Here is a 27378-nt window from a genome sequence, read left to right on the forward strand (position 1 = left end):
TTTCAGTTCTGCAACATATAAAAGAAACTTGCTACATACCACAACTTAGTTCGAAGATCATGTACCTGTCGAGTAGAGGGTACCAAGTCTGCACTATCACCATCACAAAATCAAACCTCTTCGAATTGCGAGTAGAGGGTTTTCTACCAACCACACGAAACCACAACGACTGCACTCATTAGAGGCATGGAAACCCCCAAAAGGAGAAAACGACCAGTCATTTTCTTCCTTTCTAGAAAACTCTCTAAATATCAATGAGAATTTTGCAAAACCCTAGAGAGGAACGTGCAGAACAGAGAGAAAAGGAGACAACTGATTTGAACTGATTAACCAAGCTCTGATACCATGATAAAACTCAGATTAGATGTTCGTATATGTTCAGATCAGAAGAAAGAGAAGGAAAAGAGAGAGAGAAGAAGGAGAAAGAGAAGAAAAAGGAGAAAAGTCACAGCCGAACTAGAGAGAAAAATCTCGAAACCTCTAGTCGGCCCTTCTTTTATTTATACTCTTCTAAGATATACAAGGATTACCATTGAGTGAGGGCCACATCAGCAGAGCAATACATATATAACTAAACATAAAAGGACTGTACTACCCTTGTACAGCCGACTCTAACACCTAGCTAGACCATCTGCCAGTGCATTAGCACTTCTCGCTATCCATGTACAACGGATTTCAATATCCTTGGTGAGCCACTTGAATTTCCTCTTTTCATTGCTGTATTTCCAGAGCGTAGAACTGTCCTCTTTTAGCCAATTTACTACAATTTCATAATCACTTTCTATGATCAATTTTTTAAAGTTCATTTCCTTGGCCCGTTGAATCCCTTCAAGAGCTCCTAGGATCTCATCCCTCAAGGAATCTCCCACCCCAATTGGACCAGAATACATAGCTAACAGGTTCCCATTTTCATCCCTTATCACTCCCCCAACTCCAGAGGGCCCTGGATTACCATGTTGCTGCCATTAAAATTCAGTTTGGTAAACCCATGAGGTGGAGGTGTCCAATAGGAATTTGAGGTCTTCTTGATTGAGCCCAACTCCGCAAATAGTCCAACACACTGTAGCCCTACCACATCTCCACATGATCTTGGCCCTTTTGGTTGACCAGTTAGGCATGGAAGTAAATAAGCTTTGCACATCCGAAGGGGGAGTCCAACCATTCCCAAATGACTTTAACAAACTGGCAAGAAATTAATGAGTGATATCCGGACTCACCATTAGATTTACAAAGAACACACTAATGAGGAGACAAGCAACTATTGGGTCTTTTTCTTTGAAGTAGATCCCCTATATTAACTCTTTCCAGAAAGGCTTCCCAACAGAAGCACCCAACCTTTGGAGGAATAGGTCGACACCACACTTCTTTAATAGGAAAAGATAGTCCAACAGGAGAAAGGGATAAAAGGGCCTTGAAGAAAGAGGCACAGGAGTAGGAACCCGAGGGAGTGATGTCCAGATTCTACTATCTGACTTCGATGGCTCATGAAGACCCCTTCAAGAATGGATAATAAGGCTGAAATGCAGGCTAACTCTATGTCCCTGACATCTCTTCTCAAGTTCAAATTCCAACCGAATCCAGAAGGTGAATTAGAAGGAACAAGAAAGGAGGAAATTGGTTCATTTTTAAGGGTAGAGATAGCAAAGAGGCCTGGACATTGATCTTTCAAAGAGGAGTTCCCAACCCACACACGTTCCCAGAATTTAATGAGGTTACCTAAGTGTAAGTCATACCTGACCCATGGATAGAACAAGGGCAAGATGGCTTGAATAGTTTTCCAAGGAGAAGCTCTTGTAGTCCTTGCTAAGATCCCAGAGTCCCATCCATTGCCTGCTAGCCCATGTATACTTCCCACTATCTTAACCCACAGTCTTTCTTTCTCCAATGAGAATCTCCACAGCCATTTCCCCAACAGTGCTTAGTTCCTAACCCTTATATTCCCAATTCCCAAACCCCCATCCTTCTTACATCCACATACCACATCCCATCTGACCCTATGATCCTTCTTCTCCGCTCTCGGCTCCCAAAGAAAGTCTCTCATTAGTTTTTCCAGCCTCCTAGCCACCTTAGCAGAAATCTTAAAAACTGATAGGAAATAGACAGGAAGGTTGGCAAGAGTAGACCTTATCAAAGTGATCCTCCCACAGTCCCACCGAGAGAAAAATAATTCTTCTTCCAGTTGGCAACTCTTTTTTCAAACCTCTCCATAACAGGGGCCCAAAATTTACCTTTCTGAGGATTATCTCCCAATGGTAAACCAAGGTAGTTTAAGGGCCAATTGGATACTACACACCCTAGAATGTCTGCACATTCGCAAACCTCCCCCTCGCCCATATTGACTCCAGTTATACAACTCTTCTCAAAATTTCTTCTAAGGTTTGACATTTGCTCAAAGAGTTGTATAGTGAGCTTCAGGTTTCTAATCCTATTGATGTCCCCTCCTTCACAAAACAGAATTGTGTCATCTGCAAATTGAAGGTGTGTAAGTGGTATATTGTCTCTTCCACTCTCCATCCTCTTATTAGCTCCCTAAAGTCTGCTTTGGAAATCAATCTCCCCAACACTTCTGCAACCAAAGTAAACAAAAAAGGGGAGAGAGGGTCCCCTTAATCCCTCTTAGAGCTGGGAAATAGACCATCATTGTCCCATTTACCAAAATAGAATAATGACAATCCCTAATGCAACCCATCACCCATTTGCACCAAGTTTCTCCAAACCCAAAGTTCAACATCACCTCTAATAGGAAAGACAACCATGTCAAAAGCCTTTCCCAAGTCTAATTTGCAGACCACCCCACTTCTCCTAGATCTCTTGAAATCCTCTAGGCTCTCATTTGCTACAAGAATCTGATTTGTTATCTGCCTTCCCTTGGCAAAGGCTCCTTGGTTATTTGCTATAATTGCTGGGAGCACCTTCCTAATTCTAAAGGACAACACCTTAGTGATGATCTTATAGAGGCTATTGACTAAACTGATCGGCCTGTAGTCCTTTGGATGACTTGTATCACTTTTCTTGGGAATCAGAGCAATGAAGATAGAGTTTAGCCAAGGGTTGATTACTCCTCAGGTATGGAATTCATCAAACACCGACATCATATCACCTTTTAGAATCACCCAACAATCCTGATAAAAAGCCATTGTAAAACCATCTGGGCCCGGTGCCTTTGATCTATCCATTGAAAAGACTGCCTCTTTAATTTCTTCCAACTCAAATTTCTTTTACAACCACTCCCTATCTTCTCTCCTCAAAGTTGGCCAATCCAAACCTTCTAGCCACACCCTGTTATTTAGGGGCCTTCTAAATATATGCCTGAAATGATCTACAAATGCTCCTACAATTTCTCTTTGACCTGTGATTGTTACCCCTCCAATCTCCAAACTAGATATAAAATTTCTTCTCCTTCTACCATTTGCCAAAGCATGAAAGAACTTAGTATTCTTGTCCCCCTCTTTCAACCATTTGCATCTCGACTTCTGCCTCCAGCTTATTTCCTCTTGATAAATATAGTTCTATAGTTGTTTATGCAAATTCCATCTTTGCTCCTTTTCCTCTCCTGTTAAGCTGACATTCCCTTCTTTGCTATCTAGATCTTCAATTTGTGTGATCACCCTCTGCTTCCTTTCCTCCAATCTCCCAAACTCTAATAAATTCCATTCCTTGATCCTTGCCTTCGGATATTGAAGTTTTTTTGTGAAACCTCATTCCATTCCACTCCACTGCTAGATTGCTCTCTGCCTACCACTCTTCTACTTTCTTGATGAACCCCGGGTGCTCTAACCACATGTTTTCAAATCTAAAAGGAGTGGGGCCCGCATTTCTCACCTCCTTACAAAGTACGATAAGCCAATGATCAAAGGTTATCCTCAAGAGTGCTCTATAGTTCAAATTTCCCCAATGTTCTTCCCAATCATTTGAAAACAGGAATTTGTCTAACTTAGAGCAAATTGGGTTGACTTGGAGATTGGACCATGTATAATACCTTTGAGACAATGGGATTTCCTTTAATTCAAAAGCATCAATAAACTGGTTAAATCTCCTCATACTTGTATTGGGCCTCTGCCTAGGACTGTTAGCTTCTGCCAGAAATCTGATTACGTTGAAATCACCTCCTAGACACCATGGCCCATCCCACAGACCCCTAATGTCAGCCAATTCTTCCCAAAATTTCCTTCTTTCTCTCTAATCATTTGGCCCATATACATTGGTGAGAACCCATTCAAAGCCATCTTCCACTTGCCTAAATTTCAAGGAGACTGAAAATTGTCCTATCAATTCCTCCAACCCAACAACTACCTCATTCTTCCACATTGTCACAACACCCCCTGCGAATCCCCATGAAGGTAAAGCCATCCAACTGATCCCCCTACCTCTCCACACACTCCTTGCCCATTTGATGTCAAAATCTACTCTTTTGGTTTCCTATAGCAGTACCACACCTGGATCTATTTTCTTGATGGCTTCTTTTATCACTGCTCTCTTTCTTGCACTCCCTAGTCCCCTAACATTCCAGCTAATAATCTGCATAATTATTTGTTGTCCGCCCCTTGCACCTATTTCCCTCACTTCTTCCATTTCCTTCTTTCCCCTACAACACCAAAGCTTTTACCTCCCTCCATATCCTTTACTAGTCTTTCAGCCTCACTCCTTTTACTCTGAACTTCTTCTCTCTTTTTTTGTATGAATCCCTTCAGATAGTTTGGATCTTTCAGTTTACACCCCAGCTTTTGTACAAATACTGCCACAGTCTTCACTTGCCAGCTCTCTTTTGTCTGTCCTTCCCTTTCTCTCCTCTTGACCTAAGTCCCCATCTCTACCCTCTTCCTCCTGACTTTTTCCTACCTGAACCTCTACCATCCCTCCTTAGAATCCATCTCCTCCTCTTTGTGAATCATGTTAGTAGAAATCACTGTGTGTAAATCAGGATGAATTCCTTGTGAAGAGAAAAAAGAAGAAGATGAAGAGTTTCAACAGTAGAGAAGAAAAGAAAGGAAAGAAAGAGTGGGATGATAACCAGAATTGAATTAGTTCTGGCCGCCAACCCCTCGTTATATTTTATACTTAACTTAAAAGAATGAAAGATTACAAGAATACCCTTAGTAGGGTGGCTACTAAAGTAGCTGAACAGTCACAACTTGGAAAAAAATAAGCTAATGGACCTAAAGCCCAACAACTTCCTAACTTGACAACTTAAAATAAGAACAAAAGCAACTGGGCCCAATAACTAGAAATCGGCCCAACTCAACACTCCCCCTCAAGTTCCCATTGCATCTTAGTTCAGCTTCATATTTCTTTCCCTCCATTGCATCTTAGTTCAGCTTCCGATCCCCAAAGAACTTTGTGATGGTAATGTACCATCCTTTCCCATTGCATCTTAGTTCAGCTTCATATTTCTTTCCCTCCATTTCCAAATCATTTCTCCACCCAATGGATTTAAACGACCGAAGAACTCCATCAACAAATCCCTTCAACCAGAGAACTGCTTCCTCAAAAATATGTATCGTCGCCCTCCCACCTTCTCTCACCTTTAAGATATTTTTTGCCTCTGGCCTTCCTGCGTTAGAGCAGTAGCTTCTTTGCTCCTATTGTCCAGTTCAGACTTCCATCTATTCATCGTTTGAAACTCCATGTCCCCGCCTATTTCCTACTCTTCATAGAGACCTTTCAACCCTAGCAAGCAAAACTAGTACCTTGGGTCATGGCCAGGAGAGGCCCTTAAATAATCCACACACCACTTGTATGTGAAGATTATTTGGGGAGAGGAGGGTGGAGAATGGATGGATCTACAAGCTTCGGGATTGTCAGGAGGGATTGTGATAATTTGGAGTTCATAAGTGTTCAAAAAGGTGGGGGAGGAAATTGGAAAATTCTCAATCTCAGTTTGTTTGCAAGAAGTGGGGAATGGAGATGGGGTCTAACAAATGTGTATGGTCCAAACGAAGAGGGAGAGAGAGGGGAGTTTTGGGAGGAATTAGAGAAGGTGAGGCAAAAATTGGATGGGCCTTGGTATGTGTATGTGTGGGAGGGGGGAGGATTTAACATTGTGAGGAGAAATGAAATGAGAGGTGGGAGGGAAGGAAGGATATCTGTAGGGATGAGAAGGTTTGAGGAATTCATTAGTAATAATGAATTGATTGACCCACCTCTAAATGGAGGTATATTTACTTGGTCTAATGGCCAGATTCCAGCCATATTAGACTAGACAGATTTTTTTTTCCGGAGATTAGGCAGAATATGTGGGGGAGGTAATACAAGAGCCATTAGCTCTTCAAATGTCAGACCATAAGCCTATCGTGCTAAGGAAATTTACAGCTGTAACAGGTTTCAGGCCATTTAGATTTGAAAATGGCTGGTTACTGCAACAGGACTTTGCGGAATAGGTAGAAGGCAGATGGAAAGAAATGCAGGTGGAAGGGTCAGCAGGTTGTAGGGTGTTCAAAAAGCTTCAGGCCATCAAGGAAGGTCTGAGAGAAAGGAGAAAGAATTCGATTCAAGGGGAAGAAAGCAGAAAAAAAAGGAGGTCTTAGAAAAGCTAGCCACATTGGACAGAATTAGAGAGGTAGGGGATTTCATGAGAGAATCACAATTCAAGTTGGCTGCTTTGGAAAATGAGTTGGAAGGTATAATTCTGAGGGAGGAAGTAAGATGGAGACAGAAGTCAAGAGCATTGTGGTTAAAAGAAGGGGATAAGAACACTCGCTTTTTTCAAGCCTTTGCAAATGGGAGGAGAAGAAAAAATGTGATCACTAGGATACAGGTGGAGGAGGCAGTAGAAACATGGGGAGAGATTCAGGAAAAATTGGTGGCATATTACAAGAAGTTGTATACGGGAAGGAATTGGAGCTGGGTGTCATTAGGAAATTCGGTGCCAAGTCGTTTAAGTGACAGTTCAGCAAGCTGGTTAGAGAGGTCTCTTGAAGCAGAGGTAAAAGAGGCACTGAAGAAGATAAATGGCAACAAAGCACCAGGCCCAAACGGTTTCAACTTCAATTTCATTAAGAGTTGCTGGTACCCACGGGCAGCCCGCGTAAAGTGCGGGTCGTGCCGTGCCGTCCCGGGCCGTACTGCCCTCCTCTAGGATAACTTGGGGGTCGGCCCACGACCCAAGCCCATGCGGGCCCGTGCTGTGTTGCAGGCTGGGCTGGTCCGTGGCCAAGCCTTGGGCCAGGCCAGATCGTGGACTGGGCCAAAGCTATTTATTTAAAAATTTTGAAAAAAAAAAAACTTAAAATTTTAATTTTATATGAATTTTGATGTATACAATTGCATATATATACAATAATTAAATAAATTAATATAATAAAATTGAAAACAATTGTTTATTTTATTAATATATTATATACTATATATTATTATATAATTATAATTTATATAAATATATTATAAATATTATAAATATATATAATATATATGGGTCATGCAGGGCCGTGCCAAGTGGGGCCGCGGCCTGGGCCGTGCCGACATGCGGGTCGTGGGCAGCATAGCCCATGGACCTAAAACCCTAGGCCCAGCACGGCCCACATGATCATGTCGGGTCTGGCACGGCTCGCATGCTATCGTGCCTGGTCGTGCCAGGCCAGTCCAAAGTCGCTCTGGGGCAAGGCCCGATTTACACCTCTAGTTGTTGGTATTTCCTTCAAGAGGACTTCTTGCAACTATACAAAGACTTCTAGGAAACCAAAAGCTTAGACAGAAGAATAAATACAACATTTAGAACTCTAATACAAAAAAAGAGTGGTGTAGTGAATATAAAAGATTTTAGGCCAACAAGTTTAATAAGCAGCCCGTACAAGCTCTTGGCAAAAGTATTGGCAAATAGACTGAAGAGAGTGATCCAGGAGGTGGTGGGGGAAACTCGGATGGCCTTTGTAGAAGGAAGGCAGATCCTAGATGGGATTTCGGTGGCTAGTGAATGCATAATTCGAGGATTAGAAGTGGAAAACCAGGTTTGGTATGTAAGTTGGACATAGAGAAAGCGTATGACCATGTAGAATGGGAACTTTTAGAGGAAATGATGAGGTTGATGGGGTTTAGGGAGATTTGGAGGGGCTGGATGTATGGGTGTATTTCATCCATGTCCTTTTCTTTGCTCATCAATGGGATATCCTCCGAGTTCTTCCAAGCCTCTAGGGGTCTTAGACAAGGGGATCCAATTTCCCCATTGTTGTTTGTGTTAGTGATGGAGACTTGTAGAGAAGATGGGCCGAATGGCCCATAGACTGTTTTCTTATTTCTTTTCTTTATGTTCTTTGTTGTAATGGGCCTCAACATGGGCCTTACTTATGTCTTTTTTAAATTATTCGCCCAGTTAAGGGCCTCTCTGTAATTACTAAAATTAAGTTAATGAAAAGGAATTAGGGTGTAAGAGAGGATTAGAATTCGAAAATCTCTCTCTGAACCCTTATTGCCACCACCTTCTTCCTCTTCTCTCTTCTTGATCCTCTGTTTATGCTGTTCTCTATCACTTTTCTGCACCTTTTTAAACAATTTTTTTATTTCAGAGCAGGCTCTCCTTTTCTCTTTTTTCTCCTCTTTCTTCCCATACACAGTGTGTATGGAGAACTGAATCGAATGAATAGTTAAAGAAAATTTTTCCAGCCCAGTTGTTAGTGGTTTTTGGAGAGAAGGAGGCTATCCTTGTCGTCACTTTGACAGTATCAAGTGTGTTGCCCGAAACCCTAATTAACTAGAGAAATCTGCTTGCAGGCCCCACAGGGAATTTGACTATGGCACTCAATGATTGAAAGATTTTGAAGATTGATTAAGTTGCTCAGTATTCTGTGAAGTCTACAAGGTGAGGCTAGGTTTTTTTTGTTTCTCTCGGGTTCTAGGTGTGACGCAATTAACAAGTACGGCTGCATAGAGGTTGATTCACAACACGTATTTTTTCCTGTCTTCATTGATTGTTAATTGAAGTTGTTAGAAGTTATTTTTGGAGTGTTTTAAGAAGATGGATCCTTCAAAAGTTGAAAACAAACATGTTGCTAAATCCAGACAGGTTTCGGGGGCCTCTATTGACTCTCTGTTGGCTGTGACCATAGTCAAGCTAGATAGAACCAATTATCTGGCATGGTCACAATCAGTAAAATTCATGTCTGCAGTAGAGGCAAGTGGGGGTATATCTCTAGGAGCAAGAAGGCTCCCTCGAAAGATGATCCATCCTATGAAAAATGGATGCAAGAAAATTACACTGTAATCGGATGATTAGTAAATTCAATGCAACCTCATATCAGTCAACACTATTTATGGATGAATTCAGCAAAGAAAATATGGGACAGTGAAACCTATTCTCAGAAACTGAATGTAGCCAGAGCATATAAGTTAAGGAGTGATGTGAAAAATTTAAGGTAGGGAGAGAAACCTTTGGCTGTTTATTTCTCAATGCTGGAATCTCTTTGGCAAGAAATTGACTTGATGGAAATTGTTGCCTGGGAAAGTACTAATGATGCTAAAACTCACAGAAAACTAGTTGAGAGAAACAAGGTGTTTGAATTCTTCACAAGGCTGAATCCCGAGTATGACATCACAAAATAGAACATCTTATCCAAGGATAGTGTTTCGTTGTCTCAGGCCTATGCCTTGGTGAGTAGTGAAGAAAGCATGAGACTAGTCCAGGTTCAAGGGGCTGGTCTAAATGACCACTTTGCTAACATGGGGCTAAAACCTAAGGGAACTACAGGAAGTCCAGGTGGTTCAGGTAGGAAGGAAGATATTTGTGAGTACTGTATGAAACCAAAGCATACAAAAGACAAGTGTTGGAAACTGCATCCGGAGCTTCTTCCCCTTCATTTCCAAAAGAAAACTGATAATATGAAGATAGGAAGTGCCAATATTGCTACTGGTCCAGATAATGACATATGACTAACCGAAGAGAGGACTGCTAGTGAACAGTTAGCAGTTATGAAAGCAGAGTATGAGAAGTATGGAAGGATGATCAGTCACCTAGAGGGTGCTACCACTTCTTCCAACCCTCCAGAAAATTCAAATTCTTTTGCATTTGCTCATTCAGGTATATGGGCTTCTGCCAATCATGCAACTATATCAGGTAATCGTAGGATCCCTTGAATTATTGATTCTAGTGCTTTTAACCATATGACCAGCCTTTCCACCTTGTTTATTTCTTATGATTTGCTTCCTAGCCGTGTTAAAATCACCATAGCCGATGGCTCTCTTGCTCCTATCTCTAGCAAGGGAACCATTAAGGCTACAGACTCTCTGTTACTTCCTTCTGCTCTGGATGTGCCCAAACTAAATACAAATTTGTTATCTGTAAGCAGTCTAATTAAGTCTTTGAATTGCAGTGTAAACTTTTTTTTCCTCCCTACTATGTTTTTCAGGATATGGAGTCTCAAAAAGTGATTGGGAGTGGCCATGAGGCGAATGGAATATATCTATTGGAAACTCCTGGACAGAGCCAAAGACAACCTGGGAAAGTTGCCTTTGGATCTACATCTTCAGAGTTTGTTAGTCGTGTCATGTTATGTCATTTTCGTTTGGATCATTTTTCTTTTACTACATTAAATCATTTATTCCCAGAACTATTTAAGAGGATTAATTTGTCCAGTCTTCATTGTGAGTCTTGTGAGTTGTCAAAGAGACTTCCTATGGGAAGGAGTAGGGGGAGTTAAAAAATTCCACTTAGTCAAGTGGGAAAAGGTATGCAAACCAAAGGAGGGGACTTTGGGGCTGAGAAGGGTAAATCTGATAAACAAAGCACTTATAGGGAAGTGGTTGTGGAGGTTTGGGCAAGGGAGAGAAAGAGGGAGGCTTTGTGGAGAAGGGTGATTGTCGGGAAGTATGCAGTGATAAGATTTGGATGGGAATCAAAGTGAGGAGATCCTACGGGGTGAGTGTCTGGAAAGGAATTATGAGCTTTAACCAAGAATTCAGAAGTTTTGTCAAATTTAGATTGGGGGAAGGCTCGAGGGTGAGGTTTTGGGAAGAAGAGTGGCTGCAAATAGAGAAGTTAAGTGAGGTGTGCCCAAGATTATACAAACTAACAGAACAACAAGTCTCAATAGCTCAATGTTATGAGTGGAGAGGGGAGCAATTGATCTGGAATCCAAAGTTCAAAAGACCTTTACTAGATCAAGAAGTGGAAAATGTATATGTCGACAGGATAAGATTTGCAGCAAATTAAGAAAGATATGATTTGCGGCAAATTTAGAAAGATTTGATTTGATTGATTACAGATTTGAATAAATTTAGGAAATGTTAGATTTGAATAAAATTAGGAAAGTCATATCCTAGGATTAAGGGAAAGATTTAATCAATCCCTAATTGAGAGAGATTCTAGGAGTAATTGAGAGAGATCCTAGGAGTTTGTCTCTCCTATCTTTTCTTATTTAAGTTGTATGCTCAACATGTTTTATCAACACATTATCAATACAGAAGTATTTCTTCTTCTCTCCCTCTTCATTTCTTCTTCTCTTCCTCTTTATTTTTCCACATGATATCAGAGCTTTAGGGTCCGATCATGAATTTTAAGGCCGCCATGGTTGGCTCTAGTTCAGCCTCTTCGGATGCTACCAATGGTGTGACATCTTTGGAGAGAGGTATTCAGTCAGCGGCCATCTATCTCTCTGAGAATTCTCTTCAAATTACCATTCACAAATTGAATGGAAAGAATTATCTTGAGTGGTCGCAGTCCGTGCGGTTGGTGATCGACGGCAAAGGGAAACTCGGCTATTTGAATGGCGAAGTAAAACCGCCAGCCACTGATGATCCAAAGTACAGGCAGTGGCGTTCTGAAAATTCTATGGTTACCACCTGGCTAATCAACTCTATGGATCCTGTGGTGGAAAACCATTCATGTTCCTGTCGACTGCTCGTGATGTGTGGGAAGCTGTTAGGGAAACCTATTCAGATCTGGACAATCATTCACAACTGTTCGAACTGAATACCCGAATGTGGAAGATGCAACAAGGTAAGCGTGAAGTAACTGCTTATTATAATGAGATGATGACTGTTTGGCAGGAGCTGGATTTATTTGAAGAAGAAGAATGGGAAAGTCCGAGTGATAGTGCTCGGTACAAAAAGAAGATAGAAAGAGGTCGGGTCTTTGTCTTCTTGGCTGGTTTGAATAAAGAACTCGATGAGGTTCGGGGACATATCTTAGGGCGAAAGCCCTTGCCTACTATAAGAGAAGTTTTTTTAGAAGTGCGTAGAGAAGAAGCACGGCGGCAAGTGATGTTAAAGAATGTTAATGAAACAAAAACTGAGAATGAAGGGTCCGCTCTTGTGGCCCGAGGTGCAGACGTAGACGGAGATAAACGAGGAGGAAAGAAAAGGCCTTGGTGTGATCATTGTAAAAAGCAATGGCATACTCGGGAAACCTGCTCGAAGCTGCACGATAAACCAACAGGTTGGAAGAAAAAATCAGACAGTGACAACAAGTCAGGGGGAGATGTCCACGCGCTTCAAATAAGTAATTCGGATCCAAGGCAGCAATCATCCTCAGTCTCTTCCTTTCACAAAGGAACAAATATAGCACTTGTATAAAATGTTTCAATCTCAATCGTTAAGAAACTCTAACCCATCCTGCTCTCTAGCCCAGTTAGGTAATTTTTTCACTGCAGCCATTGCTTGTACCAAATCTAATGGCTCCTGCATATTAGATTCAGGTGCCACTGATCATATGACCGACACTTCACAATTCTTCTCTTCATATACACCCTGTGTAGGGAATCAAAAGGTTAAAATTGCAGATGGTTCCTTTGCTACTGTTGTTGGGAAAGGAACTGTGTCTATTTCTCCTTCTCTAAACCTTAAAGATGTTCTACAAGTTCCTAACCTATCATACAATCTCTTATCTGTCAGCAAACTAACCCTTGATCATAATTGTCGGGTTTATTTTTGGTCTTCTTGTTGTGAATTTCAGGATTTAACCTCGGGGAAGATGATTGGGGGTGCTAAACTGGATGGTGGCCTCTACCTCTTTAATAAAGGATCAACCTTTGGAAGGCAAGACCGACAGACTTGTTTCAGCTCTATCTCTGTTTCTAGTGACAGTCAAGTTTTGTTATGGCATTATCGGTTAGGACATCCTAGCTTTCAATATTTAAAGCATCTATTTCCCAAGTTATTCATGAATAAAAATCATTCATGTTTTAAGTGTGAATCTTGTGAATTAGCAAAATATCATCGTGTTGTTTTTCCGTCCCAACCATATAAAAAATCAAAACCATTTACCATGATTCACAGTGATGTTTGGGGTCCTTCTAGAGTAACAATTCTTTCTGGAAAGAGTTGGTTCATTACTTTTATTGATGATCATACTAGGGTCACTTGGGTTTTCCTTTTAAAAGAGAAATCAGATGTTGAAACTGTGTTTAAAACTTTCTATAACATGGTTCAAACACAATTTCAGACTCAAATTAAAATTTTTCGAAGTGATAATGGAAAGGAAATTTTTAACAATGTGTTAGGGAATTTTTTTGCTGAGAAATGAATTGTACACCAAAATTCGTATAATAATATACCTCAACAAAATGGGGTGGCTGAAAGGAAAAACAAGCATCTCCTTGAAGTTGCTAGAGCCCTAAGTTTTCAAACTAAGGTTCCTAAGTATCTTTAGGGAGAAGCCGTTTTAACAACCACTTATTTGATTAACAGACTGCCTACACGTATTTTAAAACACCCATACAAGTTTTCATTGACTGTTTTCCAAACTCTCGGCTAGTGACAAACATTCCCTTAAAAATTTTTGGAAGTGTGGCCTTTGTTCATAACCATGATCCTAAACGTTCAAAATTTGATCCAAAAGCACATAAATGTATTTTTGTAGACTATCCCACTAATCAGAGAGGTTACAAATGCTTTGATCCAATTTTGAAAAGGAGAGGCACTATTCCGCAGCATCAACAAGAATCTGATCTGAGGGTGGATCATGAAATTCATGATAATTCTCCAAAAATACCTGAAAATATTCCTCCAGGTAATTCTAATTCTTCCAGTCAACTTGATCTTCCCATTGCCCTCAGAAAAGGTGTTAGGTCTTGTACAAAACATCCTCTGTCAAATTTTGTATCTTACAAAAATATTTCACCTTCATATTGTGCCTTTATTGCACAAGTGTCTAGTGTTTCCATTCCTAACAGTATCCAGGAGGCTCTAAATGTTCTTGAGTGGAAAGAAGTTGTTTTTGAGGAGATGAGAGCTTTGGAAAAGAATGCTACTTGGGAGAAAGTGGATTTGCCGGATGGAAAGACAGTTGTTGGTTGTAAATGGGTGTTCACTCTGAAGTACAACTCAAATGGATCCTTGGAGAGATATAAGGCTCGCCTAGTAGCTAAAGGCTTTACTCTGACGTATGGAGTGGACTACTCTGAGGCCTTTTCTCCAGTGGCAAAACTAAATACAGTTCGAGTACTCTTATCTGTTGCAGCTAACCTTGACTGGCCATTAAATCAGCTGGATGTGAAGAATGCCTTTTTGAATGGAGACTAGGAAGAAGTATATATGGAGCCTCCACCTGGTTTCGCTAAGAAGTTTGGAACTAAGGTATGCAAGCTAAAAAAGTCTCTATATAGACTTAAACAGTCTCCCAGAGCCTGGTATGAAAGATTCACAAGGTTCGTTAAAAGTCAAGGATATAGTCAAAGACAATCTGATCATACTCTTTTCACAAAAAGATCCACCGAAGACAAGATATCGATTCTAATTGTCTATGTTGATGACATAATCTTGACTGGAAATGATATTGAAGAGATGAGCAGACTAAAGCAGAGCTTAGCCAAGGAATTCGAGATTAAAGACTTAGGCCAGCTAAGGTACTTTCTTGGAATGGAAGTGGCTAGATCAAAGAAGGGCATTGTGGTTTCACAACGAAAATATATTCTAGACCTCTTGAAAGAAACTGGAATGAGTGGATGCAAACCTTCAGACACTCCGATAGAAGTTGAGGCTAAATTCGGAGAAGTTAAAGATGGGGTTCCAGTAGATGCAGGTAGATACCAAAGGCTGGTTGGAAGGTTGATTTATTTGTCACATACACGTCCTGACATTGCCTTCGCTGTGAGCATGGTGAGTCAATTTATGCACTCCCCGTACGAAGAACATCTTGAAGTTGTGTATCGAATTCTTAAGTATCTAAAAGGCACACCAGGAAAAGGACTCTTCTTCAAGAAAAATGAGAAGAGAGGGGTTGAAGTGTATACAGATGCGGATTGGGCAGGCTCAATCACTGATAGAAGGTCAACTTCGGGGTACTGCACATTTCTTTGGGGCAATTTAGTTACTTGGAGAAGCAAGAAGCAAAGTGTAGTTGCTAGAAGTAGTGCTGAGGATGAATTAAGATCAATGGCTCAAGGAGTGTGTGAGGTTCTTTGGCTAAAGAGGGTGCTAGCAGATCTTAAGAGACCGGTGAGTTTTCCTATGAAACTATATTGTGATAACAAGGCAGCTATTAGCATTGCTCATAATCTGGTTCTACATGACAGGACTAAACATATTGAGATTGACAGACACTTTATAAAGGAAAAACTTGAAGAAGGAATAATTTGCACTCTGTTTGTACCAACCACGTAGCAAATTGCAGATGTTTTGACTAAGGGCTTGTTGAGACAGCCATTTGAACTTCAAGTTAGCAAGTTGGGCATGATAGATATCTTTGCACCAACTTGAGGGGGAGTGTTGACAGGATATGATTTGCGGCAAATTAAGAAAGATATGATTTGCTGCAAATTTAGAAAGATTTGATTTGATTGATTACAGATTTGAATAAAATTAAGAAAGTCATATCCTAGGATTAAGAGAAAGATTTAATCAATCCCTAATTGAGAGAGATTCTAGGAGTAATTGAGAGAGATCCTAGGAGTTTGTCTCTCCTATCTTTTCTTATTTAAGTTGTATGCTCAACATGTTTTATCAACACATTATCAATACAGAAGTATTTCTTCTTCATTTCTTCTTCTCTTCCTCTTTATTTTTCCACAGTATACTGTTGGAAAAGCTAGAAGGAACTAACATTTCAAGAGGCACAGAAGATGGTCTCTAGTGGAAGGAATGTACGGAGGACAGGTTCACAGTTAAGTCATTCTACAAAGCATTAGTCAAAGAAGAGGGGGGCTCAGTCCAGATAAAAGGAGTTTGGGGGAATCCAATACCCCCAAGGGTAGAGGCCTTTGCATGGTTGGTGGCACATAACAGCATCCTCACTACTGATCATCAAAAATCTAGGGAATTTCATATGGCAAGCAGGTGCTATTTATGCAAGGAGGAGGAAGAAACTGTGCTCCACTTGTTCTTCACATGCAGCATAGCAAGCTTCATATGGAAGTTCTTTTCCTTTTTATTTGGTATGTGTAGCTTCCAGCCTTCAGATTCAGCAGAAATATTTGCTCTGTTGCCAAAGTTCAGAGGAAGTAAGAAAGCCAGTATTGTTTGGAGCTGCATCCCTTTTGCAGTATGTTGGTCTATTTGGAGGGAGAGAACCAGAAGAGTATTCGAGAATAGGGCCAACAACATAGAATACCTGGTAGCTTCGGTGTCCAATCTGATATCAGAGTGGGTCCTCAGGCTCCCAGATTTTGATCAAGTCTCCAAAGTTGATTTATTGGAAAATTTCTGGAATTTACTTGAGTTACAGCCTTGTAATGTAGATGCATTCTCAGTTTAATATTCTGGACATGTAATTGAAGTATGTACTTGATGTTGTTGGTGTGTCATCTAGACAACAAATGTGATAGGATGTAACCTTTTCTTTCTTCTTGATTCTTCAAAAAAAAATGTATCCCATAAATAAAATGGCATGGATATGACCCTTAATATTAAGTACAGCGCATGTCATACATGTTCCTATTGCAGGCAGTACCACATTCTTGTTAGAAGCAAAGGAGCATATAAATATCATCACGCTTACATTTGTCACAAAAACAGTTCTTGATTCAATATCTTCCTCAGGATGATTTGATCCACCTGCAAAGAACAAGTTAATAGAACTCCCCAATTTAATGGCCCCATATAGCATCACATGGATGTGAGTAATTTGGTCATTAATAATATTTACTGCAATAGTCATCTGAGACAAAATAAAAGTTGGACACAGAAAACTGGAGATGCTCCAAATGAAGAAGTATAATGGCTTAACCTTAGATGAAGTATCAGCAAATTATAGGCAGCAGTTAGGGATGTCAATAGATCAGGTACAGTAAGGGATTTGTTCAAACCAAACCCAACTTGTGATGCCCAGATACAGATACAGATACAGATACAGACAAGGACACGGATATGGGTAAGCGGGATGTGACTCTCCATTTCCTAAAATCCTGGATACAAGTACAGGTCCTATGTAATATGCTTATATCATGCATTTGTATCTAGTTTAAGCTAAAAAACATTTCTTAAGGATAAGTATCTTTCCAATTTTAATTGAAGTTCTAAATTATAGTATAATTTGCTTTCACATATTCCAAAAGTGTTAATGTTAAAAAAGTACTTATGGAAGTATCCATGCAGTATCTGGTATTGTATCTGATATCCAATACCAGTACCCTGGATATCATAGAACCCAACCCAACCAAACTAAATGAAATAAGATTACCAAAACCAACCTGTCCCATCCTATGAACAGCACTCCTAATTTTATTGAAGGCTATACTTGCAATTTTTCAATGTCAATATGTCAACAGGTCAGGTTTGGTGCAGACCAATCCCAACCAAAAGTTGATTAAAAATGACATGAACATGACCAAATAGGGTCAGATCAAGACTTAATCCAATCCACTGGCATCCCTAGCAGCAGTCTTGTCATTCAGTAATATACCCCAGAATGAATTGTCTTACCAGAACTCATTGATAAATTGAGGTTGCCATCATTTTTCACGTCCACGTGCATTTGTCGAAGCTTAGACATTTCCACCTCAATTTCACGCAATCTTAGTTTCACATCTAATATTTCCTGCAGGTTGAACACTCATTAAGAAGGGGGAGAAAAAGAAAAGAATACTTCATTAATGTGAATATCATTTTTAAGAAATTTTTGCTTCTTACAGCTTGCATGGGATGGGTATTGGCATTCACACTGTTTTCATTATTGGCAGGTACTGATTTAGAAGCCAACAAACAATTAACTGAAGCCAGAGTCTGAGTAATGCCCTCCAAACCCTCCCTAGTCAGCTTTGCTTGAGATATTTTATTGGCCCTTGGATCTAGTGCAGTGTCAGATACAGGTGCATGATATTTTTCCAGGCTGTCTGGCTTCCTAGTTTCAGTAAGAGCATTAGTTAACATTTGTGATTGACAAACAGAAGATGGCCTTTGAAACTCTTTGAATTTTTCTTTGTGTTGAGGATGTCTCTCATTAGTTTCCACGAAAGAAACTGCATTGCTTCCAGAAGCAGGATTAATCTCGCCAAACTGCCTCTTCCGCTGTAAGTTTGTTCCATCATGAAGAGCATATTTTTTAACACCATCATCTGGTATCCCATAGTCACCATGGCTGGTGTTAGAGATCACGTTTGCGTGGTTACCCTCAAGCAGAGGGCCTTTCCTTGTTGCCCTTCCACCAAGTCTTCCACCACGCACAAAAGGCATCACCCTACCTTGGCAATGCCCTTCCTCACTATGCTCTGATGTTTCTCTTTTGACAAAATCAACACCACGTATGTCAATATTCTCTTCCCTCACAATTGTATTGTCTTCACACGGCTTGCCCAATCTGTCCCAAACATTACCCCGTGGTCTGGCACTCCGACGGCATACAGCATCTACAGACCTTGAAGAAAGCCTTGTTTCAGCAGCATCAGTCATAGAAGGCTTTGAATAATGGCTTTCTGCATGAAGAAACAATCATAAAATCTCTAAATGTGCTTCACTTGCAAACAGGTGGTTGAAGTCCTAAATATACATGCTAGATACAGACCCATAGAAATGTGTAAATTTCCAGAAGGACATCTCACTCTGGAAGAACCATACTTCAAAGCTTGATTCTTGGTTGCTCCATATTTTTTTGGAACTTCAATTAAACATGTCTGAGCCTGCTGCGCCTTTGGTTTGATCTCATTTACAGTAGCATCATTTGAACAAGAATGTTGAAGATCTTCAGGGACTTCTAAGTCATGCAAGGAACTGTGCTCACACTTCTTATCTTTGCCCTGCAAAGGTTAATTATATCAAAAACATCCTCCACCAAATTTCACATCACCCACATGCAAAAAAGGCCCAAGGTAAATTACTGGTAGTCTATCAACACCGATAGTAGCATGATTCTGAAGGCCATCTACAGTGCTGATTTCATGCTCCTTATCAGCATTATCATCAGGTATACTCGTAATACTAGCACACTTTAGATCTGATGAACCAACAGGTACACTTGATTGATGGACATGTTTTAAGAGAACGCCCCATAGCCTATACAAATAGCATAGTTCATACCAAATTCAGAAACATTCAATTTGTTAGCTTGCTGAAGAAAAGATAGAATAACCACAACCACTTAGAACATCAAGAACCAAATACCAGGATACAAATTCTCCACTCCTTTCACCAAGAAAAGCTTCCAAATCATCCCTTGCTTGTATCTGATGCTTGCCATTACAAACAAGCACTATGATATATTCCTGCAAATAGGAAGAAATGCCAAAGTATTATAATACCACTAAAGAAAATGAATGACAAGAAACAAACAGCAGGTAATCATATAGCAACCTTCATGAATCCCCCATTTCTAGAAATTTATTGCCAACAAGAATGAAAAGCACCAACGGATGCATTTATTGTAAATATCACATCCTAGAATTTGGCAATGGTGAATGCTACATATGAAAAACATGTCTTTTAAAGTAGAAATTCAAAAACCAATTTGTCAAAGTTCCAAAAACAATGTTTCTAATCTCACCGTATCAAGGGGCCTTTGTAGAAGGAAGACAAATTGTAGATCAAATACTTATTGCCAATGAATGTGTTGAGGTGAAGAGGAGGAGAAAGGAAAAGGGGTTGGTTTGCAAATTGGATCTTGAAAAGGCATATGACATGGTGGACTGGGATTTTTTACTAGAGGTTCCCAAGCGGAGAGGGTTTGGGGAGAGATGGTGCAGTTGGGTAAAGGGATGCATTTCTTCATGTCACTTCTCAATATTGGTAAATGGTGTAGCTAGGGGTTTCTTTCCTGCAAAGAGGGGTATTAGGCAAGGAGATCCATTGTCCCCATTCCTCTTTACCCTAGTAGCTTATGTGTTGAGTGCCATGATTTCGAGGGTTGATGCTAACAATTTGATAAGAGGTTGGAGGATTGGTAGGGAGGAGGTGGTGGCCACACACTTACAATTTGCAGATGACATCATCTTGTTTTGTGATGGGGAAGAAGGGGAATTACGGAATTTAAAGAGTCTAGTGCTTCAATTTGATAGGAAGTCCAATCTTAAAGTGAACTAGGGAAAAAGTTGTGTGGCAGGGCTCAAATTAGGGGGAGAGGAGGTGGATTCCCTAGCTAGGATTTTGGGGTGTGAAGTGGGGGGCTGGCCTTTACAATATTTGGGGCTACCACTCGGAGGGAACCTAATGGTTGAGAGTTTTTGGTACCCTGTAATTAAAAGATTCTCCAAGAGGTTAGCAAATTGGAAGAGGAATTACATCTCTTTAGGGGGTAGGATAACCTTAATCAAGTCAACCTTGGCCAACCTGCCAGTTTATTTCCTGTCTACCTTTAGAGTACCAATGAAAGTAGCTAACCAGTTAGACAAGATAATGAGGGACTTCTTGTGGGAACCAGGGGATACTAAGAAGGATCACTTAGTGAAGTGGGAGGTGGTTTCTAGGAGTAGGGATGATGGAGGCCTTGGGTTAGGAAATATAAGATTAAGAAACACGGTTTTGCTGGGGAAATGGATTTGGAGACTACCGATGGAACAGGACAGACTTTGGTCTAGAGTGATTGTTAATATTCATGGATTGGCAGATAACGACTGGGATGTAGGACTCAACCCTAGGGCTTCTCAGTGTTCTCCTTGGAAAGCTATTCAAGGTATTTTGCCTTTTATGCTTCCTTATTTCAAATATGATGTCTGCGCTAGAAATAAAGTCTTGTTTTGGGAAGATGTTTGGGTTGGTGGAAACTCCCTTAGAGATAGATTTCCTTCTATTTACTCCTAGTCTAAAAACAAAAGAAAGTGATATCTTCAGTGTTTGTTGATAACTCCTGGGATTTGGGCTTGAGAAGAGGTCTAAGGGATTCTGAGATGGGGATGGTTGATGATCTGATCACTCAATTAGGGGAAGTTTTTCTTGATCAGTGTTGTAGAGATAGCAGAATTTGAAACCTTTCCCTTCTGGTTTTTTCAATTGCTCTTCTTTCTATAACATTTTGCTTCAGACCTCTAACCTTGTAGGGAACTTTCCTTCAAAGGAGGTATGGGCTAGCCCTGTACTCCCAAAAATTCAGGCCTTTTGCTGGGAAGTGGCACTCCAAAAAATCAACACCTTGAATTTATTGCAGAAAAAGAGGCCAAATAAGTGCCTCTCCCCCCATGTTTGTTGCCTCTGTTTGGGTTCTGGTGAAACAATTTCACATTTACTAATCTCATGTCCCTTTGTGTTCTTTATTTGGTCTTGGTTCTCTTCTCTCTTTGGCTGCAGGTGGACTCCCTCCTCAAGCTTGGTGAACCTCTTTGATCCAGCTTTTTCAGACAACCAACAGTTCGTGGAAGGATTATATGGAGAGCCACTAGAGCTACTATATTGTAGTCAGTGTGGGAGGAAATAAACAATAGGATCTTCAAAGGCAGTTGTAGATCCAAGGAAGAGGTTGTGGAAGGAATAACTACTAAGGTTATCCATTGGTCGAAATCCTGTGATCTTCAGGATTTCTCAGTTGAAGACATTTATAGAAATTGGGGTATCGTGGCATCTACTACTACTTCCAAAGCTATGATACAGAAAGTTTGGTCCCAACCGACACAACAAAGGGTGAAACTGAATTTTGATGAAAGCACTATAGGTAATCCAAGCCCATCTGGTATAGGAGGTGTTTTCAGAGATAGTGAAGGCAAGATAATGGCTTTGTTTTCAGGTCCAATAGGAGTTGGAGATTCCTTAAGAGCGGAAATCTTGGCACTACATCAAGGTTTAAAACTGACCAAACAATTGGGGCTACAACAGATTGAGATAAAGGGAGACTCCAAGTTGGTAATTGGGTGGATGCAATCAGGGCAGCTGGGAAATTGGCAATATAGACAGCTGATAAGGGAAATTCTTAGCATAACAAGGGAGGTGGGTGTTTGGTTCAAGTGGGTAAGGAGATCAGTAAATGGTTTTTTGCTGACACCCTAGCAAAACAAGGGACTGTAAGGGAGAGTCTTTATTGGGCAGTGTTGTAATGTTTGATGTTTATTGGATCAACCTTTTCTAATAAGGGTTGACTTCTATATTTCGGTTTAACTTATCTCTAATGAAAGTTATCGTTTCTGATCAGAAAAAAAAAAAAAAGTTCCGAAAACAATCTAAGAGCAAGAGTAGAGAAACCATAAACAAAGGGCATGTGACTATTTTTTTCTTTCTTTTTTTTTTCTTTAAGGTCCACATCTTCATTAAAATACCTAATAAATAGTCAAAGTATCAAAATATACCATACAAGATAGAACAACAATCTTTCTTATCTTTTAAATTCAATTAAAAATATTCAAAAGGAGATGAATGATGCAACCCATGAAGAACTAATCCCATCCAGAAAACACAAAGATTAGAGTCACCCTATTCTACAAATCTTCCAGAGCTTCTTTTATCTGCAATGGTAATTATGCTAAATATATAAATAAGAGGCATACCGAATGTAAGTTAGGCATACTTCTAGAAAAGGAGAGGATCCTAATCCAAAAGTATAACAAAGAAAACAATTTTTTTATTGCAAAAGAAAGGAAAATATGCACAGATAGCTCCAGTTAATGTCTCACAAGATCCTCCCACATTAAATCAATTTTTTGTCCTCGTTCCTTTATGCCTTTGTGACCCAAAGCCCAACCTGTGATGAAAAAAACGAGATCCTTGTACATTCTACAAGTAGTCTTGATTCTCATATTCTTCTGGAAATTCCCTCACATTCTCTCAAAGTGAAAAGAGCGATCAAATGCCAGTAACTACAATCCATTCCAATTGCTAGTGTTAATTGTAAACATCCAAACTCCTAAATCAAATGCCAGTAACTACAATCCATTCCAATTGCTAGTGTTAATTGTAAACATCCAAACTCCTAATGTTTCAGTGCCTTGAAAAACCTGGAGCAGCAACTCATCTCAATTTTACATGTAAAGAGAAACTCTTCGCTCCCTGACTTTGTAACAAAAATGAAATTCATAAATGAATAGCAAGTGTTTTATGGAAAAACTAAGAAAGAAAACACATAATATATTAGGGAACCTTTTCCATTTGCAATCCACAATTTATTGGAACCAGTTGCACATGGTCTCAGTTCAGGCCCTGTGTATCTGGGCCAGGTCATGGACTTTGAAACCTGCAGACTTGCTGCTTTTTTTCAAAAAGTAATCATCCAACCATCAAAGAGATTGCATTCCATCTACTGAGATAGGAAGCATAAGCAGGCACGGAATAAAGATAGAGCATATGAGGAACTGAAACCAACTAACACTAAAATGAACATAAATCTTGTAAGAGCAAGAAGAACGTCAATGTTCAACCAAAAAACAAAAAAGAATAACTAACCAGTGCACCAACAAAGATAATGAGGATGAACTTCATACAGTCTGGGTCACTATTTTTATTATATTATGATATCCAATTAACAAACTAGGAACATCTAGCTGCTTTTTAAAGCACCCTTTTTCATAGAATTTCATATACAGTTAGATTCATTTCGACCAGTATTGCAACTTACTGTATGAACCCTTTACTTCGGAACCACAATTATCTTCTTTGCATGACTATAAACCAGCCTTTATAAAGACATTGGCCATAGATAAACTGATAAAGGCATTTCCCTGTTAATCTCCCTTTAAATCATGGAGAATGATTGCCTCCCTGTTTAATTAGGTTGAAAGAGTACTATCGATAGTCCAGCACCTAAAATTTGTTAGTGACATTTCTGATACCGGTTGGCACCTTTACTGGAAAGTTCACCATCTCCAGAATAGTAAGGAAAGGATTTTTTTTTATTTATAAGGAAAGGATATTTATTAAACCTCCAAGGCATTTACTTATAACGCCATTCTCTTCTCCAGAAAAAAAAAAATGAAATAAAACAAAACCATGCATATAAAACGAAACATAGGCTAGGAGTTCAAATTAGCAAACCTTGAATTTTTTTTTAATCAGTATAGGAAACCTTGATACTTTGGCATGTCATTTGAGTTTCAACATGTATGCCGACTAACAGAACTAAATCCCATCATCATTTTATTTGTGTGGTTTTACTTCAAACTTGCAATTCCTTAAAGATGCTCACAATGAATTAATTTATCCAACTTAACGAGGAAGTACACGAGAACGCGTTACTCGTGCACACAAAGCATCTCTAAACCATACCATAATATAGCTGTATTAATAGGGAGCCAATACTTCACAGCCACCAGGTGAAGTTAGCCATTCAGTAAAGAGACAATAATGAGAAACGATGGACCAAATTACATTTCCGGCATATACTATTGCTTTCTGAATTCAATCACTTATCGATAACATACAAATATATAAAAACCAGGCAAAAAAATAAACTCCCAAGTGGAAAATCGAAGAATATATCAAAATGTTGATAGAACTTGTTGTAGGCATTCAGACAAACAGGTTTCGAAGAAATTTACAGCGAGGACGTCGTCCGTGTAATTCCCGAGAAATTCAAGGAGCTTTTCTGAAACAGAGACTTTGAGCTTCGATGCCAGCGGAGACCGCCTATCTATCTTAAAAGATCTAGGGTTTGCAGAGAAGATTTCCATGAGAGAGATAGAGCGAGTTCTCTTCTGACATAAACAAGGTATGGCCGTGCCGGTATTATATGAGGCCAAACATAAACGGGAGAGAAAGACTGTTACTAACTTGCGCCGGTAGAAATGTGGCGAAAGGGAATATTGGCATGACTCGTGAGCGGGATTATTAGAAAACTAGAAAAGTTCACAATCATTTTTTTTTTTTTTGGAAAATTACTAAAACCATACAATTTTAATTTCCTATAAAAGTAAAGATTGTGGAGTGAAGTCACCGAAGTCATTGCACTAATTTTCCTTTATTTTTAAAGCTATGACCATTTGTATATTTGGTATATCATGTGCCAAATATGGAGGCAAAGGCAACTTTGTCACTTCGGAGGTGATGAGACCAAAGGTCCCACGTGTGATCATTTAAAAGATGTCAAAGTTTCTAAGATGTGATCCCAAGGGTGGAGACTCCAACCGTCAAACTAGTTAAGGGCCCAAGGAGATTGAGGTCAGAGTTGTTAGAATTTTAGATAGTGTAAAATAAGTACCTGTGGCCATGGAGTCCCTTATATAGTTGGTGTCGCTCTAGTGCCAAAACCGTAAGGGCCCTCTATATGTTGGGCACCATAATCGTAAGAGTTAATTAAGGCATGATCCACGTGCCCGTCATAAATGCATTAGGAAGGGCTTGGCCAAGACCGTAACACACGCAATGAGGGCTCCACATTAATGAGGACTGGAAAGGACGATGGTGCCCCCTAATAGGGCCTTAGCACAAAAAGGCACTCAAACAAGACTATCCTAAGGCGTACCACGTTTCATCCATTGGTTGAGTGGTCATTATTACTCCTATCACTTGCCCCCACTCCCAAGGCTTAGGCCAAGGTGATTAGTATAGACCTCGATTCAGGCGAAGGGAGTAGAGAGAGTTGGTGGTTGTGCCTGACATTACATCATATCTTCGTTTGTTAGTAAAGGTCGCAGTCCGGCACAAGTAGAAGTGCCAATTCGAGGGGATCTAACCCAATGAGTGGAGGTGAACCACGGTTAGACATCATGGGTCATTTCGGTTATAAAGGCCGATGCCACGTGTTGGTAAACGGCGCGGGCAGTTGAACTGAGGCAATGGTGACCGTTGGATGCAAAAGATTTTGATCATCTGTTTTCCTATAAAAGAAGGGGTCAAGGGACTGGAAACCCATCATTTGTGTTTGTATTATCGCTTTGGAGCTACTAGACCACCTTAGCCAGTCTTCTTGCATTCATATTCTCAAAGTCACCATTCTTCTACCTCATTTGGTAAGATCCTGTCCTTGATCATGTCTACTTTCGATTCCGGTTAGGAGCCTTATGACCTTCTTGATATGATCCCACCTAGTCAATCTTATTCAATTATTCCATAACCTGTGAGTCTAGCTCTGATTATGAGAGCTCCTCTCGGCCTCCAGAGGTGGAGGTCCTACAGAGGAGGGTGACCAAACTTCTAGCAATCTAGCTTGTCAATTGAGGAGAGCACAAGGTCGACCACCTGAGCGCTAAGAGGGGTGACACTCCCAGCCAAGTTCTAGTAGTAGACTTGTAAGGCAAAAAGGAAAGGGATTGACTGATGCTAAGAATAGCCAGGCCAAGGGTGAGGGCATCAAAGTAGTGCAATCGGAGCTAAACTGCATCCTTCATCTTGCAGACATAGAGAGGCTCTACCAAAGGTACCATCCTTTAGGCTCTAATTTCCTCTGCATCCCCTCATCCCAGCTCTCTTTAGACACTATAAGATCACCCACAGCCAGTTTGCTCCAAATGCCGTTAGGACCATCATCACCACCCCCGTGTTGGCTCATCGCTGAGAGGTCTCGTTGATGGTGAATATATTTAGAAACATGTTCATGTTGAGGAAACATCCTTATGGCGAGGGATGGTGGTATTCCCAAGGCCAATGGGGGAAGATGATGGCTTCCCGTCGTCCATTCATAACTAGAAGTCCAAGGTTTTTTTTTCTTGTCTTGTCCCAATGGTTGGTTTTTCAACTCAAGCTAGGGTGTCCGAGACACATTAGCGGAGAAGATAAAACAACCTTGCTCCAGTGAAGGGGATGTGCTATTGAACCACCTCAGGGCAGGCAGGAAGAGGCCTTTACTAGTTGTTGACTGATATTTGTTAAGTCTACTTGCTAACTTGTTTTTTCTTTTGCAAAGATGGATGTTTCCCAAAAGAAGATGTTGGCTCAAGCAACAAAGAAGGAAGTTGTGGTCAAGAAGGTGAAGGCCGTGAAGAAGGGATCCGAGGTCGAGACCATTTAGAAGAAGGTAGTGGCGATGAAAAGGCCCACCAATGGGGGAGGAAACAAAAGGCCCTATAAGAAAGTGGTTGTTACTGCCAGCTCATGGGGTTGCGACCCTTCCTCCGGCCTGTCATTAAGCAACCATTTCTATAATTCTGACCACGTCATTGAAATATGAAGACAATGAACCACTGATTCACCAAACTCCCTTCCACCCTACTTGGTTTGTAAAGGAGAGGGACACAATCT

General features: G+C 40.3%; 1 protein-coding gene across 1 annotated transcript in view; it reads right to left on the reverse strand.

Moving 5' to 3' along the window:
• Positions 1-24995, reverse strand: part of LOC104612664 (uncharacterized) — a 29565-nt gene extending 4570 nt beyond the window's left edge. Inside the window, exons 1-7 of the mRNA XM_010280186.3 lie at positions 24741-24995; positions 19456-19556; positions 19173-19347; positions 18860-19091; positions 17989-18770; positions 17782-17896; positions 16859-16914 (exon numbers count right to left, since the gene is read on the reverse strand). Of these exons, the coding sequence (XP_010278488.1) occupies positions 16859-16914; positions 17782-17896; positions 17989-18770; positions 18860-19091; positions 19173-19347; positions 19456-19556; positions 24741-24872 (1593 nt within the window). The 5' untranslated portion in view covers positions 24873-24995. The remainder of the gene's footprint in view (positions 1-16858; positions 16915-17781; positions 17897-17988; positions 18771-18859; positions 19092-19172; positions 19348-19455; positions 19557-24740) is intronic.
• Between the last annotated feature and the right edge of the window lie 2383 nt (positions 24996-27378).

The sequence above is a fragment of the Nelumbo nucifera genome, chromosome 8, assembly GCF_055504915.1.
Source record: "Nelumbo nucifera cultivar China Antique chromosome 8, China Antique-T2T, whole genome shotgun sequence".
Lineage (NCBI taxonomy): Eukaryota > Viridiplantae > Streptophyta > Magnoliopsida > Proteales > Nelumbonaceae > Nelumbo > Nelumbo nucifera.